Here is a 27590-nt window from a genome sequence, read left to right as displayed (position 1 = left end):
AAAAGGTCAATTAGAGAAAAGAGGATTACACTGAAGAGGAGACGCATGACTCAAATGTGATCGCGCTGCGATACACAACATCTGCTACCTCTCACACGTCCAGGATGTGCCAACAACCTCTGCGCGCTTCAGGAAGTGGCGATGCAGACGTCAGGCTCATCTCGTGGCATGACCTCATCAGCGGAGGATGAGGATTGAATGACGCGCTGAGGATGTGAAGACAAGGCCACGGATGAAGGAAGTACAGTTGAATGTGACCAATAATGCGGCAACTCCAGGAAAAAGAACCTGTTTAACTCCTAGGAATTTTTTTTAAGAAACTGGTGAGACAAGAGTCTTGGCAGTCTTCCGTGTTAAGCCGTGACTGGGCTGTTTCCATGGAAACACATGTAAATTTTGCCAGACAGTGGCAATAAAGCATGGGACAGTTTTATTAATGCATTCATGTGGAACCAATAAACTTTTGGCCTTGGAAAAAAAAGCCAAAAGTAAAGTCGGGATAAACGGGATCCTAAAAGTACAAACTACAAACTCCTGCTTACCTGAAACTGTTTAATCCTCACCTGCACCGTCGTGGCTGACGTCTGCAGCAAGTAAGAGTTCGACTTTCCTTGAGAGGGCTGACGTCAACCGGGACTTAAGCCCACCTCTGAATCTGAGCCGGGGGGGCTACACGGCGACAAGAGCTGCTTTCATGTTTAGACTTCCTGCGTTCTAATTGTTTTCACATGGCTCGATCTGTAAATGTCATCCTGGAGCTTCCTCTGGTGATTTCTTCCCTGTCACATCAAGGCTTCTCTAACCCCTTCCCCCCATCCTCTCATGGGGTCTGAAGAATTCCACGACTGGGAGGAGCCATCTCTGAGTTTTCCCACATACGCAGAAGACAATGGGCTCGGTCCCTCATGAGTTTGGGCCCCGTACAAGGAAGACGGAGGAGCCTTCCTGAAGGTATGCTTTCACACACATGTCCTACTTCTGCAGTCACGCTCTGCACTTGTGAGGATTTCTCTGAAGATGCTGTTGTCAGAAGCCCCCCGCCCCCCACTCTCAGATTATGACTTTTCTTTTCACGATGTTCTTGCAGCCTCCTGCTCTGATGCCGAGTCCAGGAAAAGAAGGCAATCCAGGTGTTGGAAGGACATTTCAGTATAGGAGTGATATCAAATACTGGAAATGTATCGATCAGTTTAAATCCTTATCTACAGCTAGATGTGGGCTTTGTTGGTGTGACACTTCAGTGGGCATCAGATGCTCTAAGCAACTCTTCCATTATCGCCACCACCAACACCTTCACATCCCAGCTGGTGACAGATAGACATGTGCCGGCGCGCGTGTGGACAGACTGCCTGCAGGCTCTCACTCATATCATCTCTCAGTTTCTGTTCGGGTTCCTCTGGGATTCCAGGTAAACTTGTCAGATTAAGGAGGAACCGCCGCAGAACTCCCCCCATGAGCCTGCAAGGGAGAGCAGTGACGGTCGCTCACTGCCCTCTAGTGGCCAGAGGCCACAGTGCACCTTGTGGAAACGCGTCACTTTTCACAAGTTTATTTGGAATATTAAGACTATGGTATCAAACATTATACATAGACAAAAGAAATGATTTTTAAATAAAAATTACTTTATTTTTTTTAAAATAAATGCATTTTTTACAGTCAAACGGAGCAGCAGGACATGCACTGCTGCTTCTGACACTGGAGACAAATAACATCTGAGAAATTAAAAACTGACTACTTAAGCTCCCCTCGCCCCCCTCATGTCTGTTGACTTTAGCTGATTTGTCTCAAACTCCAGGGTCTCTCCTTCATATGGACACGGTTAAATGCCACTCTCTTATCATTGACAGATCTGGACCAGTAAGCTTAGATTTATCTCAATAATTACTGTGGTCAGTCTAAAGTATAAGCTTAAAACAAATTGAGGACATGATTGACAATGTGATCAACGAGTGATAGAAGAAGAAATAAAAAAAAAAAAAAAACCAAGCAGAAATGCAAAATGGGCACACAGAGCAAGCATACATATCTGTATTAAAAATAAAATAGAATGTGTCAACAACAAATATCATAGTCAAACCTGGAGTTTGAGACTAGTGTTATCTTCATATATATATTCATAGATATCTTCATCTGAAAACTCAGTAAGACCACAACATAAACACATTTTAGAATACTAAACATGTCGACAGTTGGCTCCCCCACACAAAAAAATCCTGTACAATTCTATAAAATGTGTTTTTACATTAGTTACAAACAAAAATAATAATAATACTTCATTTACTGAAACTTCATACAGAGGATAGAAGAGAGAACTTGCATATTCTTCAAACATGACCTTTGTTGCTGGTGAGTAATGGAAATTAGAACAATACTATAATGGTGAGACAGACGGATGATGGGACGCGAGAGAAGCGAGCTGTCCTATAGTGTAGTGCACGTGCATGATGTCGGAAAATTCACTTTATATGGCGCTGTTGATATGCAGCTGCATCTGAAACGATCTAATCCACGGGACGCCGTCCTCGTGCACTCAGCTGTAGCGTCTGCACACGTGCTAACGGTTAGCGCTCTTCTGTGTCGTAACTGTCAGACCCGGGACGTGCTCGCTTACATCAACAGAAGAATTCATCGACAGCTTATTCATAAACTTCCAACGCCTTCAGTGTTGTTACTGAAGACGGAAAAAAGCAGGACAGAGTGTAGAAGGGGAGAAACCGCGATCTTTGGGATTAAACGATTGAGCGTCTGATTGGTTAAAAAGGCTCGTCATGGACGTAAGTTGATGGGATCGGCGCAGGAGGACAAGAGGCAGGACGTCAGACAAACTTCCTGGGTCAGGTTTGTGTAACCACAGTGGGTCCAAAGTTCCATCTGGACTGAAGTCACCGTGATATTAGTGCTGTAACAAATGACCTTTTTGCATTCATGGAAGAAAACATTAAAATAATGTCACCTATGGCGATAACGGTGCTGCTCTGGAGTCTTCAGCTCAGCTCCAACAATAAAAAGAAGGGATAAAATAAATTCTATCCACTGTGGTTCCACCGACCACCTCACACTAACGCCTCCCCCTCCTGACGGTCCAGGCCGGCTCAGACCCAGCCGCTGGTCAGCTTATAGAACATCTCCTCATCTAGAGACTCGTTCTGGTCCTTGGCACGGGTGGACAGGAAGATGTAGCCGCCGATGAACTCGTGCACCACCTTGCAGTCCACCTCCGCACAAATGAAAGACAGACTGGGCTCGTCTGCAAACTCCACCGTCACCTGACAACGACAGGAATGACACCGTTCTTCAGCTACAACGACCAACACGTGATGGGGCTGTGATTCTCCTGAGTTAGATCTCTACCATCTTGATCTCCCAGTTGACGTTCCACTGCTTCATGTTGCTGAAGCGCCAGGTTTTGATAGCATCTCCAGTGCCGGCATCCATCCTGATCAAACGGTTGTAGGTGATGCCGATCAGCTCCTCGCGCTTCCCACCCTGGAACCTGTGGGGAAGAGGAGGACGCGTTATCGGTGATGAAGATGAGCCAGGATCGAGGTGACCGACATGTCCTCCTCTCCTCACTTACTTGGCAAGAAAATGAGTGATTCCAAACTCGGGCAGAGACTGCCAGGCCTGGATGAAGCGCATCTTTGCTTCGATGAGACTCATCTGGGCCACGTTCTGGTGGGCTTCAAGGATCCGGGCTGAAATCTGAGCAACACACCACCGACCTGTCAGTACACTCGTCTCCTGGGATGGTCACGAGCTCTATTCCCAGTGCAAGTCCCACCACCACACATCCACCAGTAGATGCACACGTCATCCAAGAGGTTCCATAAAATCCTCTTCACCTTTGTGAATGAATGGGCTCTACAGAACCAGTACGTCACCTCTGGGTTCACCTTCATGATCCAAGATGCAAACCAAACTGGGCGATTAGCAACGACGCCACATCCCAACCCTCCCAGATGAGCTGCGTTAGAAGCCACTACAATAAACTATAGACGTCGATTCCTCAGTTGACCATTTAACCACAAACCAGAAATAACTCAGCAGCCCCAAGTTGAATTTTCACATAAAAGAAAAGCAAAACATTCCCAAACAAACATCTTTCCCCACTGAATAACTTTATTAGTATTAGGATAACATGTGCTAATCCGTGCACAATTAATTCTGCATTGTATTACTACTAGAGCTAATAAGCAAACGTTTCACCTCAATAACAGCAGCTTTTACTTCTAACAACAAAAAAACTGCTAACAAGCTTCTACTCTACAACCATCTGTCGCTATAATATTAGAGCTGCACTAATGATGGTTAGAAGGCCAAAACAGACACCAGCGTGTTTAGAGATGATTTAGTCATGCACATACACCCATCGAAGGCAAGAATGCACCCCGTAGAGACTGAACTTACCAGGTCCCTGATATAGCCTGGCTGAAGATGGGAGGTGGGAGGGAGGGATATAGAAAAATGAAGGTGATGCATAAAAAGATAGAAAATAAGCAAGTACATTCAATTTTTAGGGAGGTAGGCCATTACTGGAATAAATAGTGAGGAAGAAAGTCTGTGGGGTCTAGGAGACAAAATCAAGTAATGTTTACATAAGCTGATTTTACACCTATATAGTCATATATATATATATATATATAAAAATTAAAAAGCATCGCACCTATTCATTGTAATTCCCAATCTAACCACGGGGCGGCGGTATGCGCCGCTATCAGCCTTATCGCGCCCATCTAAAAGGGTGACTCAGTGAAATTACAGTAAAATGGTCCAGTTTAAATCCCAGACTCAGGCTTTTTCTCATACACTCCACTATCCCCTTCAACCTAAAACACAGTTGGTTTTAAATTAAACAACCTTTTGTGCTTAAATTTGACGTCTTACCACAGGATTGAATCAAAACTCTGACCCAGACGCCACATGGCGGCTGCCCACAGGTTGTCAAAGAGTTTAATGCAACAAGATCAATTCTATTGTGCTTTAGGTCCCTCCTCCCTCCTGATCATTTTTCTTTTGTCATACAGAAATCTCCAGACATTACTAGACTCCAGACATGATCCACAGGGTGAAGTCTTCTCATGCTAATCTTACAACAGGATGTCCTCTTTATGGGGAGTAGGGAGGGGTCACAGCTGACTACTGGCTTTTCCCAGACACTTTTCCCGCGCAGCACTCCCTAGCACGGCTCATTTCCTGATGGCCCACGCCCACCGTGGCTACACATGCGTGAGTTGGCGGGCGCATACATTCTGTGCATAAACCCACTACTGTTACATGCTGAGGAGCCACTATCAGGTTTGTTCTGTGAGTCAGGCTGGAGCCATGTGTGATACAACCACAGCACAGACGCTGACCCATTTCCTTTGTCAAAAAAACAAAATTAAAAAAAGAGGTCAGTAATTTAAGGTTTTAACTCCAGTGATGTCCTGAGTACAAATTGGTGACAGGAGTCCCACATAAATGCGTAATTCAGTGCCCAGTAGAACCATTTCCAGTTGTATTTCCTGTGTTAAAGGCACATCAAAGACAAGAAGGGTGGTTTGTACTCGTGTAAACACCTGAATATGATTCTCCAGAGTCCCAGACTCTTTGAGGATATGGTCCAGACCCTTTCTGAATAATCACTTACTGTACCAACACCTTCCCGACATTTCTAACCCCCTAGCAACTTTCCACCTAAACAAAACCAGATTGTGCGAGCAAGCTAATGGAGCTACATGGAGGCTAACCCCCACCCACCCCCCAACAATCGTCCCTGGCTAACACAGCCGTGACAGCCGTGTGCTCAGCTGCTCCACTGCACACACAGCAGCCTGTTGCTAACATGCAAATGTGCTGGGTAAACTGTAGACTGTGCTGATGATTACATGTTAATTCTCTGTGTTTAAATCTTATATTTGTTTAAGAGGTTGGCCAATAACGAGTTGATTCCTTGCTGCAGCAAGCATGTGTTCACAGACAACCCCCTTTTGTGTGTGTGAACAAAGGCAAGAGGTCGCAGAAAGTATCTGTTACAGTCTGACGTCACCGACTCTACTGTAGTAATGCTGAGGGGATTGTGACTTCCCTTACCCTGTTCTCCTGGTACAGTAAGAGGAGAGCGGTGGAAAAAAGGGAATAGGAAGTCTAAAGGGAGAGTAGGAAGGATACATTCCAATGCAAGACAAGGCTGATGCCAGGAGGCACTCATCTGGGAAGCATCAGATGCTGCTCTGACCCCACAACAAACACATCAAACAACACAAAAACACACCAGAGTGTGTAGTTCAAGTGTGTGTTCTGCCTTCTTATATTGGACCCTGCAAACTGCTGTGGTGACAGCTTATAGCTACACGAAGGACTGCGGTCTCCTTGGCTTACCTGCTTGTTCCTGTATTTCTTTAGATAGCGAGGAGACACCAGACACTCGGGGTTGATGTCTGTGCTGATTGCCTCGATGAACTGAGGGTCGGGATTCATGTGCTGCATCTTCAGGAAAGACAGAATGTTCTGGACCTCGAGGTTGTACGAGCTGTCTGCCATGGTCTTGCCTTTGGAAGCCAAGCGGCAGGCAGCCATCCACTGAGCATACTGCTTTTCCTGCAGGGCATTTGGAATAAGTCACAAAGACTTCAATGGACGGCGCGTGGTGGTTAAAAGTCAAGTCCTACCGTGTCGCAGCGAAGCCAGATCTCATTCATGCCATCTGCCACAGGGATTAGCAACTTGATGTTAAATTTCTGACCTGAGATGTTAACATCTGGAGTTACCTCACAACCTGCACCCAAGAGAGGGTCAAAGGTCAGACCGATACCACTAGATGTGACCCGGTTACAACAGATAAAGCACATATTCTGCGTGGCTGCACCTCTGAGATTCATTTGGTGGGCTGGTGTCCCATGAGCCTCCTCTTTACTCTTATAACAGGAAATTGTGATATCCTTGAACGTGCACCAGTACTGCTTATAGCCCTTCAACGTCAGTTTCTTGGGTCTGTGAGACAATATCAGAAAAGATGATGTTAACTCACACATGGGCGAGAAAAGATCAGAGCACAGTAAGAAAGAAAAGACCCTCAAAGACACCCCCCCCCCACCCCTCCATAATGTATTGACTTCATGAGACAACTACCTCGGGGCCCGTGTGCCTGTCAGCAAGGGCTTGAAGCCAAAAATGATATCGGTTTAAAAATATGCATCGTCCGATTGTAATCACTTTTGGTCTCAACTGGAAGCGCAGCCTGTAAGCGTCCTCTGGCAACAATGGAGCCCATTCCACTGATTTAAACCAGACAACAGCGCTGTGCTTCTACCAGATTTCTTTTATTTGTAGTTGCTGTTATTGATAGTTCTGGATACACAGAAAATAAAGGTTGCCTTTGCACGCACTCGGAGCTGAGGCTGCTAGAGAGGAACTTACTTGAAGACTTTGACATAGTCTGCTAGCTCAGGAATAGATGTGATGTCACCCTGAGGGGAAGAGACACACAATGTCATTAGTGCAAACCTGGAATGTTTATATGTAAAAAGAAGATGAAAATATCAGAGCAAACTAATTGTGGTTCAGTTTCTGCACATTTCCCTTTAATAATGCTAATAACGATAATAATAATGGCATAAAAGGCAGGACTTTCTATGTTGTCTGTTGGGTGTGTTCAAGAGCTTTTTTGTCTGTGGGAAACCTTGCACTATTGTGGATATTAATTAACTTCCCCTGCACTGGATCAGTGCACAGGCTCTCTCTGGGGTTTCCGCTACCATTTAATTATCACAGATGACAGCAAACCTCACCACAGGGCAGAGAAAGAAAGGGCCGAGCCCAACGCTAACCCGTGACTGCTGAGACAACACAAACACATGATGACTGCTATCAAAGGTGCAATGGTACCAGAGTGTTGGAGGTTTTCCCTCCCTCCAGAGTAATCTCCAGGTCTGAGAGGGCTGCGTCCACCTCGTCCACCTCTTTCTCACTGTTATTCATGTGGTTGTCTGATGACATGATCGACAGTTTGTTGATGTGATACTGAGGAGAAGACGACAAAGCGACCGTTAGGGTGTTTTTGCATTTAAATCTGCGTGTCGGTGGTTTGTACAACTTTGGTACAACCCATTAAAAACCCCTTCAAGTAAGACTTGGCATCCTTTACAACACTGATTTACCTCAATCAATGCCTAAATTAGTGAACATGTGATTGTTTTCCTCATAATTTGAGTCACATATGCAGAATAACACATGTTGATGTACAGCATTTATAATGTGTAACCGCCCCACCACCAATATGAATGAACAGCTGTTGAGACAGTGAGAGATTTATAGTGTATGAGGAAGGGAGAGACATGCAGAGCTTTAGACCGATAAGGTTACAGAATGTGGGACAAAGGGCTCCATTCCAGTGCGACAGGCCTTTGAAAACGACATAACTCACTGCTGTAGTGCTGCGTCTCCTGTGCATGTCGACATGTGGGCATGTTTATCTGCAGAGGTCCAGACCTCCACCACCATTCTGCCCCAGATCGGTCACCTGTCTTGACTCCTCTTTACCTTAATTTCTACAGTACAGCCAATGACCAACATACTGAGGGCACACAATCGGGGCGCTTTATTTAGAAGTTGTGTATCCACCGCCATCAGCCAAACACCCCTGAGGTCAAACTGAAGTGGAACACGTGAGTGAGTAGCAAAGCGCTAACAGATAGATGGTGACAGGGGAGCTGCCAGACCGAACACTCAGACGAGATTAGGATCTCCCTCATCTCATGCGGCGTTACAAACCAGTTTGGTGGGATTTGAACTTGCAGCCTGCCTCGCAGTTGCTGTATCCATGATGGTTTAAAGACTATTTGGGTTGGTTTATTTGACGGTGTCATGCTTTGGGTGGGTGGTCTGGGTATGTCACTGGGTGCCATGGCCCAAGATGCTCTATAATTACCACTGGGGGTGAGGACAGCGCGGCGTCCTCAGGTCTCTGCACTCGCAGTTTAAGAGAGTTAGAAATAGAAGGGGTACCACCCACATGCTGCAGGGGGCTACCTGAGGAGTTTAAAGGGGCTCACATCTGTACGACTGCATTCCCGTCTTGTCTGTGAAGACAAACATGTTGCATCTGGTGCTGCCAATAACTTTAAAGTTCAGTCCAGGTCAGCTCAGCTCAGCAGCTGCACAACATTTTGGATTTTTATTGTTCTGACATTTTCCTGTTCTGAAGGATCCTGTCTGGTTTATCAAGCAGTGGATAAAAAGGTGATGTGCCCAGTGGCCAGGAAAGCAGATGGTGGGCTTCAAATTTGGACCCGCATAAACGCAGACTAAACATTCAGAGCACTGGCACACATGCACATCCACAAGCACTCTCTGTACCTGCAGGGCAGCAAACATCATCATTTCCTCCTCCGTGCACTCAATTTCCTCCAGCAGGATGGCCCACTTGGCCTGTTCATACAGCTGGTTCACTCGGATGGCATCATACTGCGAATGGATTTGTCACAGATGTTAACACACATCCAAACAAATACTGAATAAACACAGATTAGCATTCTCTGAATTTGGGTGCACCGCTGCTTAGAAGGACTTTCCTGACATTCTACCTGGCTTGATAAATATCCCATAAACATGCATTAGGATTAAATTATAGTGGGTTATTTAGACATACCTTGGGGTTGAGGTCAAAGAAGCTGTGATATTTGAACCTCAGCAGCAGCACCTCGTTCTCTTTAACGTCCTGCTCCATCAGAGACCTGGAGGAGTCCAACCACCTGTGAATCATAAATACGTGTCTCATTAAAAAGAATAACTCTACATCCGTTAACTGGCCACGGCTCTTCTGTCTAGCTCACCAAACCACATGTTTACTAAGCAAAACTCATCTCACCCCTGGTTGATTTTGGCCTTATCCAGAAGGGACTGGGGTTTGTACAGTTTGACCAGGATATCTGGTGAGGAAATCGGCTGGCTGACAGCGAGGATGCTGGGATTGCCCTCGGAGAGTGGGCTATCCCCAAACCAAGCCGTGGTGGGGGACAGTGGGCTGCCATCTCTGGAGTCATAAGTGGGGGTCATAGTCTTACTGTACAGGCCAGGACTGGAGTAGATGCTCCCTAAAAACAAAACAGAATTAGTTCCTCCTGTGCAATAACCACTTTAAAAAAAAGATCAAAATTGGAATTGTTACAATGACACCAAGTGGTAAATGCTTCAACTAAACTAGTGAACGTTAACAAATACTGCAGCATTGTGGAAAACTGGATGAACACATATCAAAGAGCAGTGGCTGGACACACCTGCGGTCTAGCCAGCAAGTATGCAACATCACGCGACTACAAGCGCACACTTTGCAGATAAGCGTTTAAACAATGTCCTCCTGCTGACAGAGGGACATGGATCAGCATGCAAATGCTGCAGAGGAAGATGGTAATCAGTCCCAAATTCCAAAAGAACACGCTCTCTGCACACAGCACACATTTCAACAAGTGGCCACAGAGGAGAGGGGGAAGCACACAGATACATGGATGTTAAAAATAATAATAATGCAAAGTGGGAGAAAATAATCGAACTAAAAGCAATGGCTGTTTAGGGGTTGGGCTGGACTCAAACACCACTGGAGTGAAGCTCTTTGCATTTCCTGTTGGCTGGCCTTGTGGAGTATTTTTGGTCCTATACCCCCCTCCCTTCTTTCCCTCTCTCATCTGTAGGCCCTAGGTCAAGAAGCAACACTAGCTAAACCTCTAAATCCCTTCTAAAATCAGGAGGTGGGCTGGGTCTTATTTGTGAGTGTGCACGTGTGTACTTGTGATTGCAAGTGGAGGTCATGAGAACAGGGTGCAGGCTGTGACCACCCATCCCTTGTGGGGGAGGGTGCTATTCAATGGTTCTTTCAAGGTTTTTTCACTAATGACGAGTTCATCGGGTCGGGGAGAGCGCTCCCAACTCCCATAGGGTCTCTTGAAGAATCCCAAATATCCAGAGAGATGTATAAAGTGGAAGTTGGCAGCCCATTAAAAACAAAACTCCCCCCCCCCATCCTGTTTACAGACTCTCCAACACAAGCAAAAGGAACAAAGAATGTTAGCATGATTTGACTCCCTAATGCTCCCACACCGAGGATTCACGGAGGGCTTAGATGGAGGCTCTAGACCACCAAGGGCTGTGAACACGCGGAGCAAACCAGAAAAGGACTTTTAATAAATGATCCCGTCTCTTGTAGCTAATATTTTCTACTGAGCCATTTGCTGGGTTTATGATTTTGATGACAAATGGGGAGGAACTCTTTCTACTCTGTGACCTTCTGCATGCAGAGATTAAATACTTAAATAAAAACACGTGATTAGCGCTGCAGACAGTGAGCAGGACTGCAAAAGTTCCAAAGTGAGCTTCAATGTGCATTCCATGAGGAGGCATAACTATCATGTGACCACAAGAATCAGCTGACTTCCTCTGGATGGACAGTCAGGTGATTTGGCTGCTGAGTTTAAGGGTTATGAGAGAACAGTGAGGGCGGGGAAGCAGTGCTACAGAGTGCAGGACAGAAAAGGAGCAGAGCTTACCTTTGACAGGTCCGATGTATATAACCTCAGAGGCTAGGATGGAAAAAGAAAGGGTGAGGGAAAGGAGGAGAGGACAGGTGTGGAGGGACAGGTACAAACAGGAAATGGATGGATTTAATAGGACAGATGAGGAAAGTACTGTTAGGACAGTAGGAAAGGTAAAGAAGTACAGAACAGGGAAAAGCTACAGCCCTTCCAGGGGGATTCCCAACAACTCAACGTAGGTCATGACTCATTTTGGTCTTTTTCAGAGGAGAGTCACTCCGGACTCGGTCATTTCCACCTGCCCTCCGCATTCAACCCGGAATGACTGAAAACAGGCACACATTGGTCGGTGTGACCCATCCTTCAGTTTACAACTATAAAACACTGCCATTCCACACAGAGATGGGAAACATCAGCAGATACACCAGACACATCAGGCTGTGACAAGTCTGAGGGGACTGGAAGGACTGGAAATTTGGACCGCATCCCAGGTCATGACAGGAAGCATGAGAACAAAGTATAAATAGCTCTTATGGAGACATCATTAACAACTCTGCAGGTTATAGTAAACAACTAACTCCTATAATATAGACACTTATAGGTTGCGACACTTGAGGCTGGGATGTTGATACGAACATGCTGTATTGAAGCAACTCGCTATTGATTCTGAAAGAATCCGTGATGTCCAATGATGTCCTTTACTTCATCTGTGGATTGGCCAATTTGCAAAATCTTGTGATTCCCATCAGCAGACCTGAGCACACAGGTCAGCCCTTCTCCACGAGGTACCAAATAACATCTTTCCAACTTGGTCATGAACTCCACTGTAGCATGTGACCTGACAGGAAGGATATATAAAGTGGTTTTTTGAGACAAGATGCACTCGTGCAGGAAGAGCGGTGGCAGTCCAGGGTTCTGGACGTTCCTGTCAAAACCACGCTTCATCGCACCATCTTCCTGCATTAATACGAAGTTTCCAACTTGATATAAAGTTCCCAATTTGACATTCCTAATTACCCAGTGTGTGGTAGCAGAATGTACTGCACTTTATTTCTAACTGTGAGAATTCTTCGCTTGAACCAACTCTGTTCAGGCCTTTTCCCCACTAACACGAGAGTGCACGCTGAGCTCAGTGAAAAGAGCCAGAAGACATACCAGAGGACAGGACAAGAGACTCTAACTACACAAATAGTCCTATTCAACCTGTCTTATAGCATTAGCAACTTTGTTAAATGGCAACTCTGTGACAGCAGTGCTGCCTGTTCTGCTGCGCCCTCCGTTATTGGCGTGAAGAGGGCGGAGGGTTCTATATCTGTATTTGTGTTGCCTGGTTTGGGTTTTAAAATGGCAATGGGACCAACTATGTGTGGAATCTCAGCCATTCTTTACACCCTAACCCTGCCAAGGAGTAGGAAGCCAGGGTTGTAGATTTCATACAGACCTTAAACACACACAACAACCAGGTGTTTCAGTGGTTCAAACCAAAGACGCAGTCACACACAAAAGAAACATTCTCACATTACTTAGTGCAACCTGCTATGTCTGCACATCTGTCCATCGTCTCTTAACGGCCACTTATTCCCATCCAGGGTGGTGGGGGCTGCTGGAACCTATCCCAGTAGTGACTGAGCAAGATACAAGCACACACCTCTTGGACAGGTTGCCAGTCCATTGCAGGGCACACACAGCCCTCAGTCACACTCAGAGGGCTACCAAGAGTAAAAAGAGAAGAAAACACAAACCACACACAGAATTGCTATAAGATGGCTGTCCCGCCTTCAATGAGCCCAAAAACTAAATCCCACTGCCCAAAAATTAGATTTTGAACCTAAACTCTTGTGTAGATGCTATTTTTGCATGAGATTTACAGGTGGAAGCCTTATATTTTTGCTTTTGCTCCCCATGAGTTACAAGAAAACAACTCACCTGAACCAGGGGTTAACAGAGGACCCTCCAGCTCCAGATCGTCCTCCTCCACCTCCTCCAACTTTTTCTTCTTCTTCTTGGGATCACGAGGTTTACGCAGTAGAGATAATTCCTCTGGGTGGCGGATATCTGGAAGAAGAGAGAGTGATCAATTTCATCTGATATCACGTAATCCTGCTGTACCTCAGCAGAATAACATCATTTGCCAGAAGAACAAGCTGCAAATTAAAACAGACCCTGTCATGAGGCGTGCAGACACAGCAGACTAGTCAGGCAAATGTAATTAAAGCAGGGCAGTGAAGAAGAAAAATGGAGTAGATGGGTAAAAACTCTAGACAGCTGTGCACATGAGGGGTGGAAAATTGCAAATCCCCTTTCTCATGGACCCGACAAATCTTACTTTAACTGTAATCCCAAACTGAGACAGCCCAGAGACGTCTGTCTCGTATGTACTCAACTCCAGTAGTCACACACGTTAGACAGCAATCAGCTGCTAACAGGTAATAGATATTCCACAAAACAGTATTTCCTTGTATAGCGCACATTGAGAGGACATTGTGCTGCTGCTGTGTGGAGCTCACCCTGACACCATGGTGGATATAACGACTAAAACAGAGCAATAGCTCTTCTGGGTTTCAGGCTGTGGGCCAAGGAACCATCAACCAGTGCTGCAATGATGTTTAAAGATGGAAATTTTCTAATCTATTATTTGGACAGCCTCGATGTGTCAGACCCACAAGAAATGCTGCTCTTCTATAAGCAAGCCCATCTGGACCTCAAATGGAGAGGACACCTCAAAACTGAATACAAGCAAAAGTGAGCTGGTATTGGATCATTTCAGTTATGTGGGACTGCTGCGAAGGAGCCCTTTTCTTATATCTGCTGAAAGAAAGAAGCCTTTGTTTTTGTTAATAAGTATTACAAATGTGTGAAAGACTGACTCATGAGGTTGCGTTGGTTGCTGAAGAAAGCAGATGGGGAGACAGAGAACCTCTTGGAAGGAAGTCTTGTTTGGTTTGTGTAACTAAAGCAAAAGCATTCCAGGAGTTTTAAGAACTACCAGATGGGAGTGCACCATGTCTCTTTACCTCCTTTCTCTCGCGCTGCGGCTCTGCTGCAGCAGTGGAGCGTGATCCCTGTGCCCTTATACAGACATGCGGGCTGCAGACATGCTGCTGAGCTCCAGTCCCAGTGAGGGAGGCCGAATAAGCGTGCGTATCCGACTGTGCGTACGAGGGACAGATTCCTTTTAGTGAGGCATTGTAGAGGCATGTGGTGTAGTGTCACTCATATTAATACTCATGATCTCATTGTTACTGAGGAATTGATTCATATCCAAGGTGGAAAATAACTGTGTGACACTTTTAGGACCAGTTTTTTGCTCTTGTAGCAAAAAACGTCTCAGTTTTATTTGTTAGATTCATTCTAAATTTCATTTATTCAAAGTATTAGGGCAGCAGAGTGGAAATCGTGGTCAGCTAAACTTGATTTTTATGTTTATTGGCAAGGTAATCACTACAGAGGCCATAGAGAAGAAAATAAATAAATGTTCCATTCATATCCTTCACCCAGCCAAACATTATAGGTAATTTGTTTTGGTGATTTATGAAGATAATGTGAGCATGGCATAAATATATACTTGCAGATATTTGTGGTGGGTTAGAATGTTGACAAAACCCCGGTTCATTTCCATCAGCAAGCAGAAAGGACACGCTAAACAATAAGCCCCAAAACTTCCATCTTGCAGATGTGGCAGTAACAGGGGCCCAGAGCCATCTGAGATGGGTTAACCGAGAGCCTGCAGGCCTCACAAAATCCACTCCTCGGAACGTATGATTCACTCCAAGTGAGTAAGGTCAGCCTTAGAAGAATCACAAACACCGTCAGAGTCTAATTTTACAGCCCGAAGTTTTCCTTACAAACAGTTTAAGACCCTACATGGATGAGAAAAATTAAACGGCTCCCGTTTTCCTCCTGCAAGCTTCAGCGTTGAGAGGCCGTCCTCAGCTCTCTGGAAGGATGACTAATCGATACAGATGAGAAAATAAATCAGAAGGTTTATTCCAGACTAAAGAATGTTTGAGACTCACAGGTGGACGAACAGTAATGAGAGAGGGCTCTAGTGTTGAAGCACAACACTTCTGTTTCTGCTCTTTGTCCGTCTTTATAACAGACATGAGGAGGAATGCCAAAGTCCCATTTACGAAGGATAATACTGTACTTTAAATTTGGGCCGGGTGAGGCCAAAGCACTCTTTCTGTGTTTTGACAACAGTGACCAAACACTCGGACCAATTGAGCTCGCCAAAAGTTAATGTTCAAACTTCCGAACCACAACCATGAAGCAACACACAGCATGTGACACACACATCTGGGTCGTATGGCCAAACATTTCCAGCAGGGTATTATTTCAGGATTCTGGTGGTTTCGTAGTATATTGTGCTTTTCCAAGTCTTCAAGATTCAGAACCAAAAATTTCCAAACTTCTTTAAGCACTTTAGCATATTAAAAAGCTCTCTCAAATCCTCCAGTGCTCTGACATTTGCAACATCCTTTTCCTGCCTAATTCAATATCTGTCCAGTCTTTGTAAGATTCAAAGCAGACGGCACACAAATTACAGTGCTGCTGGCATCTGGGTCTCAATCCCCCCCCCACACACACAAAGAGTTAAATGAAGTAAACTGACTCCTGTTACCCTAAAGAAGCTCTTTACTGGACCAGAAGTCTTATTTTGGCACCACCTGAGCCTACTTGGTGTCCTAGAACACTAAAATATCTTCTTGACAGATCAAGAATGACATATCCATGTACTGGTTAAGAATTAAGCCTGACTGATGTCAACCCTAGCTTATTTACACAGCTAAATGACAGAAGCGAATATATTTGCTGATTCAATGCACTGTGGTCAGATGAGACCTTTGATAGATTCTCTAAGAACTCTTAGATTTGCTGATAATATTCTGTGACTATGAATGGAATGCTTTCGCTTTTTAATCGGGCGGTGAAGCAGGGGATGCAGGGGCTGCCAAACGGGCTCGGGTCATAACAGAAGTAGAACTGAGTGATTTCCATCAAGGACAATGCTGAGTCCATCCGAGTTGGCTGACTCACCGCGTCTGTGTCAGGACACAGCTGCCATGATTTGGAAGTATTAAAGCAGAGAAAATGGGTTTTTCCCCCTGAAACTTGAGGGCTAACTTTCTAAGTTAATCTCCACCGTGTAGAATGAAAGAATAACCTGAACGTATCACCAAAGAAGGCATCATTCATTATGTTTTCTCTGCCGACAGAAAATAGGGTGTGGACGCGATGCCAAATTCTACTCAAGTGAACTTATTTTAGGACGTGAAACTGAAAACAGCCTCTATTTGACCAAATGACTCACAACAAAACCAAAAACATAGTTCAAATAAATCAGGATGTAAAAAAAGGCCAGTGACCTGGAGTTTCCACTGAATTTGTCCATCTGTTTCTATGTCCCAGTATCTCCATCAGTCTTTGTGCAGTGGAGAATAAAGACCAGCTGGTCTCCAGCTTCACTTTGCTGCTCATCTTTAAAAGCTGCCCCACAGGGAAAAAAACTACAGGAAACTCAAAAAAATAAAACATTTGTGCTCATGAAAACAAATATATCTTGAATATATTCCTTTATAGTTTCAACTCTGATCAAGTTGATTCTGATTAATCTGTTTCCAGAAATTTTGGACCGTAATACAAAAAAAAAAGTCATTAAACTTCCAGTCATTAAACTGCACATGAGCCTGAGCAATGTCAGCCCAAAGCTATTTGTCCCAAGTGTGTGTGAAGCAGAAAGCAGATATATTGCTGGCGCTGCCTGGCAGAGAGAACGGATAAACACGTCTTTTTGTCCTTTTCACTCTCTCTCTCTCTCCTCCCAAACAGCTTTGCTGCATATTAAATAAAGCGTGCACTGTTTCCACCACCATTAATTGCGTTTTTCTCCAGACCGGAATAATCTTATAGAGAGGCTGTCAATAACCCGGATACACCGGGTTATGTCTGTACTAAGGAAAGGTTGACATCTCAGGAGTCACTGGGGTCCAAGGTGAGACCCCTGGCATGCCTGTGACGGGACATGATGGTGCCAGTGGTGGCTGATCGGGCGTGACCTCCCCAGCTACTACTTACACCACAGTTAAATTTAGGCATGTAAACATGATATTAATAGAGGAGAAGACAGATAAGCAATGCAGTGAGGAAGACTAGACTATTTAGATGTACATAAATTGGCACTTAAGTAACTGTGTGTGCAATAAACTGGTAACAGATTGATAATTTGTGTTTAGTAAATATTACTGTTAGACAGAGTGGAGCCTGGATACAAGGGCATCACTTTAGAACCAACAATCGACTGAAAGTATGTGATTTTTTTCCGTGCATGCAGAGCTACTGTTTACTACAAACAGCCAGGTATTAAAGCAAAGGGAGAGGAAGGAGACAGTCTGCGTTTACACGAGTTTAGTGAAAACAGTTAGTGGACAGCAGCAGTTCACAGGATCTGATTTTTTTGTTTTTTTTAATTTATGCAACTGTTTCATGCACCACTTAGAAATTGAATTTTATGACTATTTTCCACTTCCCAGCAAAACCTGCTGAAGCTTCAGTAGCTGGTTATGTGTAGCTAAGTCACTCTTTCCACTTACTGAAGGTCTTGCAGATGTCGGACACGGCCTTGAAGACGCGGTCTGAAAAGTTGACCTTGACCTTCATGTGCTTCATGTTGGGCAGTTGCAGGCGCAGTAGCTTGTGCTGCGGCGTGAAAAGGAGCCTGGCATCAGCTTGGATGCCGTATTTGTCCAGTGTCCAGTGGGTTTTCAGCAGCCATGTCTTCTTCTTCTCCCACCACAAAGCATGGTCTGACCAGTCCTTCTTCACATCTACAAACAGGAAGAGAAGCAGCGTCAGATTTGATCCAGTTCGCCTGGTGATGAGTGGCACAGATACATTTAAACCCTCTAATCTCCATCCTCAGACTGAAGTGAGAATGACTTGGTTTGTTTGTTTGACAGTGCAAGTGTATCAGGTTTATTATTCCCACCGTGAGCCCTGTGAAGAGGACCCAGCCACTGAAAAACCCCTACAGCTCTGAGGCTCTGCATAATAGGGACAGAAGGGTGCTCTCGACATATCAGTGTTCTGTGTGGTAACAAAACCTGAACCAGCTGTTTGTCAACATGGTCTCTGTGCAGGCAGCATTATGATGGAGCCTCCTGACACCTCTTTAGTGTCCGATATACAGCACAGTGTGTGAACACAGCATACTTACAGCTAGCTGGAAGACTTTAGGCCCATTATACTTTCAGACCTTCTAAATTGTGATGTAATCACGCCGGCATAAGTGCAGGAAGGCACTTCCCAAAGCACTGTCGCATTTTCCTCCACCCACACACCTCATCAATGTTCCTCTAGTCTCTCCTCCCTCTCTCCAGACGCCAACATTCTTATTCTTCCCTTCATCAAAGCAGCTGTTCGTCTCGAAAACAACGCCCGTGGTTTCTGGCTTGGCCCCGTTTTTTTTACTTGAACACACTGGTACACTGTCAACTAACTACTGGTGCCATGATTGGAAGTTGAATGATTGGGATCAGGAGATGAAACATCAGGGCTTGTAACTGGAAACCGAGGCTGCCGTGATGCGAGGACAGCAATCTGGATGACACCAGGGAATAAAATGCCAGCAGAATCTGGTCTCTGACACTTCAGTGCATCTGTGTTTGCGCCGGTCTGTCTGTCAAACTGGTGATTCTAATACCTTTTCTCCAGAAGGAGGAGGAGGAGTACTCCAATGAAAACATCCCAGGCTCGCTTTTTATGGCCTGGGACCCTGTAAGCGCGAGGTTTGGCTGTCAACGCTTCGCACTGATGCTTCAGCTGTGCAGAGCCCAGCTTCAAGGCCGACACTAGAGGATCTGCACCCTTAAGTGGAGTGAACCTATTAGAAGGTTAAAATAATGAGGGAGCAAGGACAGAAAATAAAAATGAAGACCTGGTGGTATTTTCATAACTGTGCTCATAGTTTTTCCTCTTACAACCTTGTAATTTCTGGTGTCTGGGAGCGATGCAGAGCAGCTTGCATTAATATTGGCTCGGGAATTCACCACAACCCATGTTCCATAGAAACGCGTCATCATCTACCTTATGCCTGTGGTGAGTCACGACTATGTGTCTGAGCCAGTCCCCGTTACCGTAAACATCTCTGCTTCCTTGTCATCAGACACCAGAATCATACGACTGGGACCTTTCTCCTGCTTCATGCCTGCTTGGACAATGATTCCACGTGTTGTGGCTGGACAGGACAGCTCAAGTAGGCATCAACCGGGTCCTTTCAGCAACAAGGTGGTAACTCTATCCACTAGGAGGGCGGGGAAGGAGCCAATGGCGAGTCCGTGCTAAAAATACAGCCTGCCAAGCCTGACGTAATGCAGCGGCCAGAGAAGTGGAGCCCTAAGTAATTGGGTGCATTAATGTGGACCCACATCTACTCAACAGATTGGCTGGTGTGTGCGTGCGTGTATGCGCGTGTTTGAAAGTCAAGGGGAGGGGGAGGGACGCGATGTGGCAGAACCATGTCCTCTGATGAATGTGACAGTTGCTGTGTGCTAAATTAATTCAGAAATTTGACCAAACCAGCTTATTTTCATTCAACTCCATTACCAGCGCAGGTCCCAGCGAGATCTTTCCTCCATCTTGTTCATTTAAATTCAGCACCACTTCAGACTCGTGAAAAACCAGCAAGGTAATGAGCACAATGAAATTGTACTTGTACTGTTCCACAGGAGGCAAAATCTCTGCAGACTTCTTTTTTTGAGGCTGCACAGTAAGTCAAAGTGCCCCTTATAAGCTCTCCTCTCCTCCTCCCATCACTCCTGTCTCCATCCCTCCCAGCACCGGTAGTGTTTACTTTAGGAGACAGCTATGTTTATGGAGGAGGCATGTCTGTGAGGGGGGGAAGGGTTGGGACAACAAAGAAGAAGATGAGGAAGAAGGAAGAAGAGAAAGGGCATGAAAAGGGGATACGTTGATATCCAAGTCGGAGTCGGCCAAAGCAAACATCCAGCTACAATTCATTTTTCCACACTAGCTATCAGACATTGTATAACAATTATAATGTAATAATTGTCTGCAAGCGTGAAATGTATAGCTTTAAAAGGACCTGCACCTGTGACAGAGGCCATTACCATCCAAGCTCTATCCTGCATGATCGATGAAGACGATGCAAGAGCAGACACGTTTAAAGTCAGGACATTTTCACCGTCCGTCTTCCATCTCTCCCCTGCACGTGTTTGAGCCATCAGGGCTGAGCGGTCGGCCATCAGCGATAGCCACGACCAAGCAGCTCAGGCGCTTTTGTCATTTCCAACCATCAGCCGATAAAGACGTTACAGCTGGGTGAGGCCGGCCGTGTCGTTTCCTTGGTGACTCCTGGCTGACGCCATGAGAGCGGCGGTGCAGAGCAGATGACTGTTTTCATACACAGCAGTATAAATAAGTTTCATATTTGACCCTCTGTCCATTGTCAGTGTCCTTTGAGCCAGACAGGATTAAGATCAGATGAACCTGAAGGTTTGATGAAGACGGGTGTCCTGCTAGACCTGCTAGATCTTGCTTATTTCTGCTACCCTCTTTGGGTTTTAAGCATTAAAATCCTTCCTCTTTCATTTACAACCCAAGCAGAGCAAATTTATCAGGGTTTAGTTCTGTCAATTAAATTAGCAGAGCTGGAACCAATAATCAATTTATCACAGGCATTAAACATGCAGCACACAGTAGTCCCACACTCAGCGAGCAGGCATTTAAGGACAGAAGAACACGTAATGCAGCACTTCAAATCAATTTATTCCTTAATGCTGCAAAGTTATACAAGTCTTGATGTCTGTTTCTGCTCCATGGTACGCCTTAACCTTGGCAGCTATGACTTTCCCAGTCTTGTAGGGAAACATACAGTAAATAACAATTCACTTTGCCAACAAGAGGACATCACAATGTCCACTTTGTTGTGTATCAGATCATCTGCAAACCAATGTGTTGTACATGACCTGACCACCCTTTAGAGACAACACTAAGCAAAGTATGTAGAATAAATATCATTCAATAACAAGCAGTGGCGTCGTGATAAGATTATCCAAATCTCTTAAACTGTAGATTATAAAAAATACTAACTTCACATCCTCATTGGTAATAGAGATAAGTGAAGTGATGTAGCAAGATAACAACACCTCAAGGGACGTTATAAAAGACAGTAATCAATGGCAGTAATTGATTTGTGCTTGACTGAAAACCAACAGTGAAGCTTTCCGCATGAGGGTGGTCAGCGCCAGAGCTGGAGGTGTAGCAGGTGATTTAAGAACATCCAAGAGTGTGCTACATCACCCGGGAGACAGGTTGCAACCATATCAGGCCATTTTCATGCAGGAACAAAATGGGGGATCTCTCCCTCCACCCTGATAGGGGTTTATGAAATTAGGAGTTCAGGGACCCGGTGGTATAATCACATTACAGAGGAACTGCTGAGATCAATGGAGCAGATAGGCAACATTCATCTGTCCATCCATCTAGTCATGTGCATATACTGCCAGATTTTCCCCCCAGGACTTCGATAAGTCATTCCACTAATACCCCTGTGGATCCAACAGGAAGTACACTTACTGCCCAGCTTATGGCCGCATAGGCACCGGGTAGAACTACTGAAATGATGAGGCTGCCCCTTTAATAATCTAAAGCTAAAGTAATGCTCAGAATACTAGTCCCAACTATAGATTCAGCTTGTTCAAATTAACTGTCATTCTAATTGCCTGCAAATCTTTAAAAAGACAATTTGCTTAAGGAATACCTACTTCCTCATCCAAAGGGCTCGTACGGCTAATACGGGTGGAAAGGAGTGAGCATAGAGCATAATCAGTGTAGCATCTTGTAAGTGAAACAGGAAGGCTCTGGCCTGGGCAGGACCACTACTTATACTAACTGCTTCCTGTCAGAGAGATTAGGGTGCAGGATGATTACAGGCAGGCAGACAATGTCAAATTTCATAAAGCAAGACTTATACGACGTGTGTGCAGCCCCAATCGATGGCTCGTTAATGTGAGGTGAGGAGAGGAAAAGTGCTTCCAGCCACCTATCGAGTGGATCTTCCAATATCCTGGTGTGAGATAAAGAACGTAGAAACGTGGGCTCTTCACAACTTAGACGTCATCAGGACAGATAGGGCTACGCTATCTCAGCTCTCGATCCTGCCGGGGACAGGAGATCCATCGTTCCTCATAGCGAGGCCAGGAAGGTGGGAACGTGAGGACAGCACAGGGGGTAGGGGGCGCATTATAAAAAAGGAAGGAGGAAGTTGGGCATCCTGTGCTAAATCACGTCTGTTTCCTAATGGAGCAGGGACGCAGCTGACAAACCTTAGCCCTCTAGTGCTGCTAGACCAGACACCATTCATGGCTAAACAAACCTGCTCACAGGATATTAAAGAAAAGGGGGGGAAACTGTATATCTTAATTGTACAGAACAGTATTCATGAGGTAAAAAGAAGGCTCTGACTCATGGATACCATTAACTGCGTTTTCTTTTCATACCAAACGTCTAATGAAAATTTGGGATCCTGCCACATGAATATGTAGGTCTTTAGAAATTTAAAAGAGGGGGGAAAATTCTTTGTGGTCGGCTGCTGCTACAGCAGCCAAACGGCAGACTTGTCAGTGTGTCAATCACATCAACAACTGAGAGTCACACCACGCTAATTAGCGTTCCACATCCTGATCATTGTTGGACAAAAAGCACGCCACTTTGAACAATACGTACTTTCATCATTTCTAGTTATTTCGGTTAAGCAGACATTTGAATGGACAGAGTCCAAAAGCAAACGCGTGGCAGGTTAAAAGACTTGGATATGGACAAAATGGAGAAAGCTACAGGAGGAGGGTTGGGGGGGGGTGAAGCAACAGAGAATCCAACAATGACGGCAGTGACCAGAGCACAACATGCCAAACCCTGGAAGTCATTTCCTGCTTCATCGAAGACTTTTATGGAATTCTCGCAGCACATCCAACGTCAGAGTGAGGGAGGAGAGGTGGAGAAAGAGAATTCTCTCTCTCTCTCCCACCCACCCACCCTCCTGCCCCTTTTCCACTATGAACAACCCCTCTTCCTGAGCCGTCTGGTTCGAGGTGAAACAGGGTACCGCTACCTCAGAGTGGGAGCAACAACATCCTCAGTGATCTGCTTGCTCAGTTTTTCTCTGCGAAGGCAAACCAACAATAACTTCCTCACCTGATCACAGAAGTCAATATTACTACTAATGTCCACTGTAGTGCAGGATTGTGTAATTGCGTTGTGGCAGCCTGTGTCAAGAATGTGAGGGCGGCCATGGTCAACTAACACTGAAACTTTAAATAATAGTGGTGATAGTGCAGCTGGGACATGTTTGAGCTTCCAGGAAGCACATCAAGCATTACAGATCCATACAAGATAGTGGTAGCTGATGATAGCGCCGAGTCTGCTACTGCTTGACCGGAATGAATTTTTTATAAAAAACTTATTTAAAAAAGGCTGAGGATTGAGCATCATGCAACATCATGTCTAAGAGATGGCTGTATTTCAGTATTGGTGAGGACAGCACGTTCAAAAACATCCACAAAGTCGGAACGAGCAAGGATGTTGGTATGAAGGATAAAAAGGGTAAAGGAGAGGTAGGTGATCACATGGTCTCAAATAGTCCTCTCCTGGAGGCCCGCAGAGAAAATGGGTGCATTTGTTGATCAATAGCTAAGTGCCTCTCTGGCGTTCGTATATTTCATCCATTATCGAGAAGCATTTGAAGCTGCAGCGAGAATGGCAGACCTTCAGGCTGCAGGAAGAGGTGAACTATAGGAGAGCCACGTGGGAGAGCCATCGAACCAGCCATCACTGACCGCAGCATGCTGCTTACATATGGAAACACGCACACAAATACTATTAAGCAAGAACCACGGTCATTAAATGTAAAAAGATCGACACAAACCGCATCAAGACGGTACACAGAGCAACAAGCCAACCTCTGCATTGATGTGACAGAGTAAAAGAGGTAGGAAAAGACAGCGATTTGTCCTTTCAATGTCAGAGTGATGTCTGCCAAAACTCTGGAACCTACGTACCTCTTCTCACAGCGCCACCAACCTATCTGTGGCTGCGTGAGAGCGCCCGAGGTGGCCGGGGACGCCTCTGCTGTCAACAGCGGGAGCTGTGGGATGCATAAACACCTCACAGGAGACCTCAGACGTCCTCTGACAACAAGAACATTCAATGGAAAACATGCCTTGAAATCCAACTTCTCCGAAACTTCATACATTCCTTCCATTGCTCAAAACAAGCCACCGTGGGCCGTGACGTGCGCCGTCAAGCACAGTGTGTGCTCAAGTGTTGTGGAAAGGTTAATGATTACAACGGAGAACAACCTCTTGACTCGTGGTGGGCCAGAGAGTGCAGCAACAGGCTTTCACACTCAGCATTAATAAAGCTGCAGGAAAATCTGATGCCAAACACCCACATTTTCTGATACACAACTAACCGCCACTGAATCAAACACAAAGACCTCACGCCACCAGAAAACAGGAGGCCTCAACAAAACCGCGACATCATTATAGAAGAGCCTTCGAACCAACTCACGACTTTATGAATGCTTCTTTTTCCAACACCTTTCTGACATTCCACCACAAACAATAGTCCGCTGTGTTAGAGCTCAACTTTTATGACACGGCTACTTGTGAAAGACCTTCCTGACGCTGCAGCGAAGGCAGGGGCGAACCACAACTCCAATATGAAGCTCCAGCGCAACTTTTCCAACAGATAAGGCAAATTCATGTCGTTCCACACGCAGAAGCGCCACTGCAGCCGCTCTGTGAAAGATGCTAAACAGGCTGAAAGACCACAGGGAACAAAGACCTCAATTATGTGGAGCCCTGACAGAAGAGCTAAAAACAGGTCCACAGGCAGGGAATAAAACCTTGGAGCGCTGCAGGAATGCCGAGCATTTGAGCGCCATCTACACACAACGCACTGTCAATCCAAACGTTGCCACTGTTGAACCTTCTCCAGCTGCCATCAAAGTGGGCAGCGTTCAAGAGTTTGGAACAAAGGACTCTTGTGCTTAATTGCAGCCAGCGTTGAGGAGCGTGGAAGCGCAGACGCAGAAAAGTACAGAATAGTTTGGTTGGAGGGAAGCTATGCAAAGGAGGGGCAGTGGGAGGAAACCAAAAAAAGGGGAAGTGAACATGCGTTAAAGAATAAAGCTGGGTTAAACAGCGGTTACGAGCCCTTTGAAAGGCATTGACAATCAATTTCCGATGCATACCAAGTTTCTCCACAAGCTTGAGCATCACTCCTCCGACGTGGATTTCCCCGGTCACCCTGAGCGACACGTCCCTGTTGAGGTCAGTGACGTGCATCTTCAGCTCCCACGTCCCATCGGCGTAACAGCCATCGGGCATGCGGATCCCGTCCAGGGCCATCCTGCGGAGCACGTACAGAGTCAGAGAATCTATAAGATCCTCGTAAACTGGAACAGAACTCGCAAAACACCCGAAACGAACAGATATAAAGCAAAACCAATGCATGCAAGGCTTCAAAATGAATTTATAAAACCTGGGGCTCGTTTTTCTGAGCACGAGACATCACAAGTAGTGGAAATGAACTTAGAAGTATCTGGAGGGTTCTTGAAGCACTTGGAGCAGATGAATGACTGCATCTGTGCTGCTATCTGAAGGAAATCACTGTAGATAACACAGCTTCTGCTTGACATGTTCTTTAGGTTTTCATTCTCATGACATTTTAAAGTTTTGCAGTATTCGATGGACATCTTGCAGCCATTGGCTCATAATTACTGCTGGGACTCTGCAAATTAAAGAGTGTGGGTTTAATATCTACTAGGACAAACACAGCTATTGAGCTGATCTAATAATCACCAGTATTTGGATAAATCAATGCAAGCCGGGATGTGGCCCTAAGTGCCTGAGATGAGCAACATCCTGCACAGTGTCCTTAATGTCCTGAGATATGTTGTCCTTGGGAAACGCAGACAGCACTTCCTTGGTACTGCTGTCATTTCTGTCATCTTTCATCCTCATTTCCCATTTTCCTGAATCAACACCCTGATGGATTATGGATGGAATCCAATGGTGCACCCATGAGAACCCGTGTGCAGTAGCTATATTTTCCAGCATAAAATCCAAAGTGTCTTAATCACTTTGGATGAAAAGCAATGTTTATAATGATACACTGTTTTACATTGTTCGAGGTTGCTCATTTGCTCCAGGCATGAAGTTCTGTAGAAATGACTTATCAAATCCACCATTGTGACGTGACGCTGGTTTTCCCCAGTGAGCAGTTTACCTTCCAGGATGATTACACAGCATAAAAAGCCAACAAAAGGGAAATAAATCGACTTATTGCACACCATGTCTAATGGAAACAGAGGTTCATGTTTAAAGTTAAACTAAAGCCTGTCAATGGTTTAATGCCAGCTGTGTGATGGACAGTCGCCTGCCAATCAAACCAACCGTTAGATCAATAACCATGGTGGGGGGAAAGGGGCCACAGGGCCGCCAATACACGTCTATTTGGGGCATTCTTCGGGGCAAAAGTGCCGGTTCACCTGTTAAAAATAACGGTCAGGCTGCGAGCCAGCCGAGCCTGGTTAGCTAATTATGCAAGTTCGAACAAGAGCTCCGCGGCTGCGTGGACGCCCGCTCAGAGGCTGGTTAAAGGTCCAAGTTCAGATCAAAAGTGTCTAAAATAATCCAACATACTGGAGGGGAAAAGCCGCCGTCCTGGGCCCAAAAGTGAAATAAAAGCGAAGGAAAGACGACGACAGCGGAACCTTCTTCGTACTTTCAGCGGCGGCGGAGAGCGAAGCTCTGAACACAGCACTCACCTTCGCAAAAGAGGAGAAAAAACACCAAAAGAGTCGACTGCACGGCACGAAACTAAGTTCCCCCTCCTCTAAATCATGTAGAAAGTTGTCTTCTGCTCGGAAGAGAAGCGTAATCCCCGGAGAAGTCACGGAAGAAGCTCAGTATCCCAACAGTTTTCCCGTGAGCTCCGGTTTAATGGAGTCCAGCCGTCCCTCTTTCTCCCTCCCTCTTTCCAGCAGCGGATCACGTCACTGCTCCA

At 45.4% G+C, this 27590-nt stretch overlaps 1 protein-coding gene and 1 long non-coding RNA gene across 5 annotated transcripts; one reads left to right on the top strand and one right to left on the bottom strand.

Moving 5' to 3' along the window:
- Positions 1–582: 582 nt before the first annotated feature.
- Positions 583–1982, top strand: LOC115248417 (uncharacterized). Its single transcript, XR_003887310.1, has 2 exons — positions 583–951; positions 1088–1982. It is a non-coding gene; the product is annotated as an uncharacterized lncRNA (long non-coding RNA).
- Positions 1602–27590, bottom strand: fermt2 (FERM domain containing kindlin 2). 4 transcript variants are annotated; one of them, XM_029832112.1, is made up of 17 exons: positions 27352–27590; positions 25774–25931; positions 18095–18328; positions 13431–13559; positions 11520–11552; positions 9848–10073; positions 9629–9731; positions 9337–9444; positions 7867–8001; positions 7399–7448; positions 6848–6972; positions 6651–6757; positions 6361–6579; positions 4408–4428; positions 3578–3702; positions 3352–3493; positions 1602–3266 (listed from the first exon to the last, which is right to left on the bottom strand). In XM_029832112.1, the coding sequence occupies exons 2-17, from the start codon at positions 25928–25930 to the stop codon at positions 3093–3095; spliced, it is 2088 nt and encodes a 695-aa protein (XP_029687972.1). In that variant the 5' UTR covers position 25931; positions 27352–27590; the 3' UTR covers positions 1602–3092. The 4 variants fall into 4 exon arrangements, with proteins under 4 accessions (XP_029687972.1, XP_029687978.1, XP_011616942.1 ...); XM_029832118.1 differs by lacking the exon at positions 4408–4428 and having other exon boundaries at positions 27352–27589; XM_011618640.2 differs by lacking the exon at positions 11520–11552 and having other exon boundaries at positions 27352–27589.

This window comes from Takifugu rubripes, chromosome 2 (genome assembly GCF_901000725.2).
Source record: "Takifugu rubripes chromosome 2, fTakRub1.2, whole genome shotgun sequence".
Classification (NCBI taxonomy): domain Eukaryota; kingdom Metazoa; phylum Chordata; class Actinopteri; order Tetraodontiformes; family Tetraodontidae; genus Takifugu; species Takifugu rubripes.
This window is presented reverse-complemented; position numbering and strand designations above follow the sequence as displayed.

What these genes read in the sequence shown, in the direction of transcription:
- fermt2 (XM_029832112.1), bottom strand. Translation starts at nt 25,930, where the DNA reads ATGGCCCTGGACGGGATCCGCATGCCCGATGGCTGTTACGCCGATGGG. An exon ending in AGAAATACAGGAACAAGCAG is followed by an intron (nt 4,429 to 6,360) that starts GTAAGCCAAGGA and finishes TCCCATCTTCAG; the next exon opens with CCAGGCTATATCAGGGACCT. An exon ending in TCAACTGGGAGATCAAGATG is followed by an intron (nt 3,267 to 3,351) that starts GTAGAGATCTAA and finishes TGTCGTTGTCAG; the next exon opens with GTGACGGTGGAGTTTGCAGA.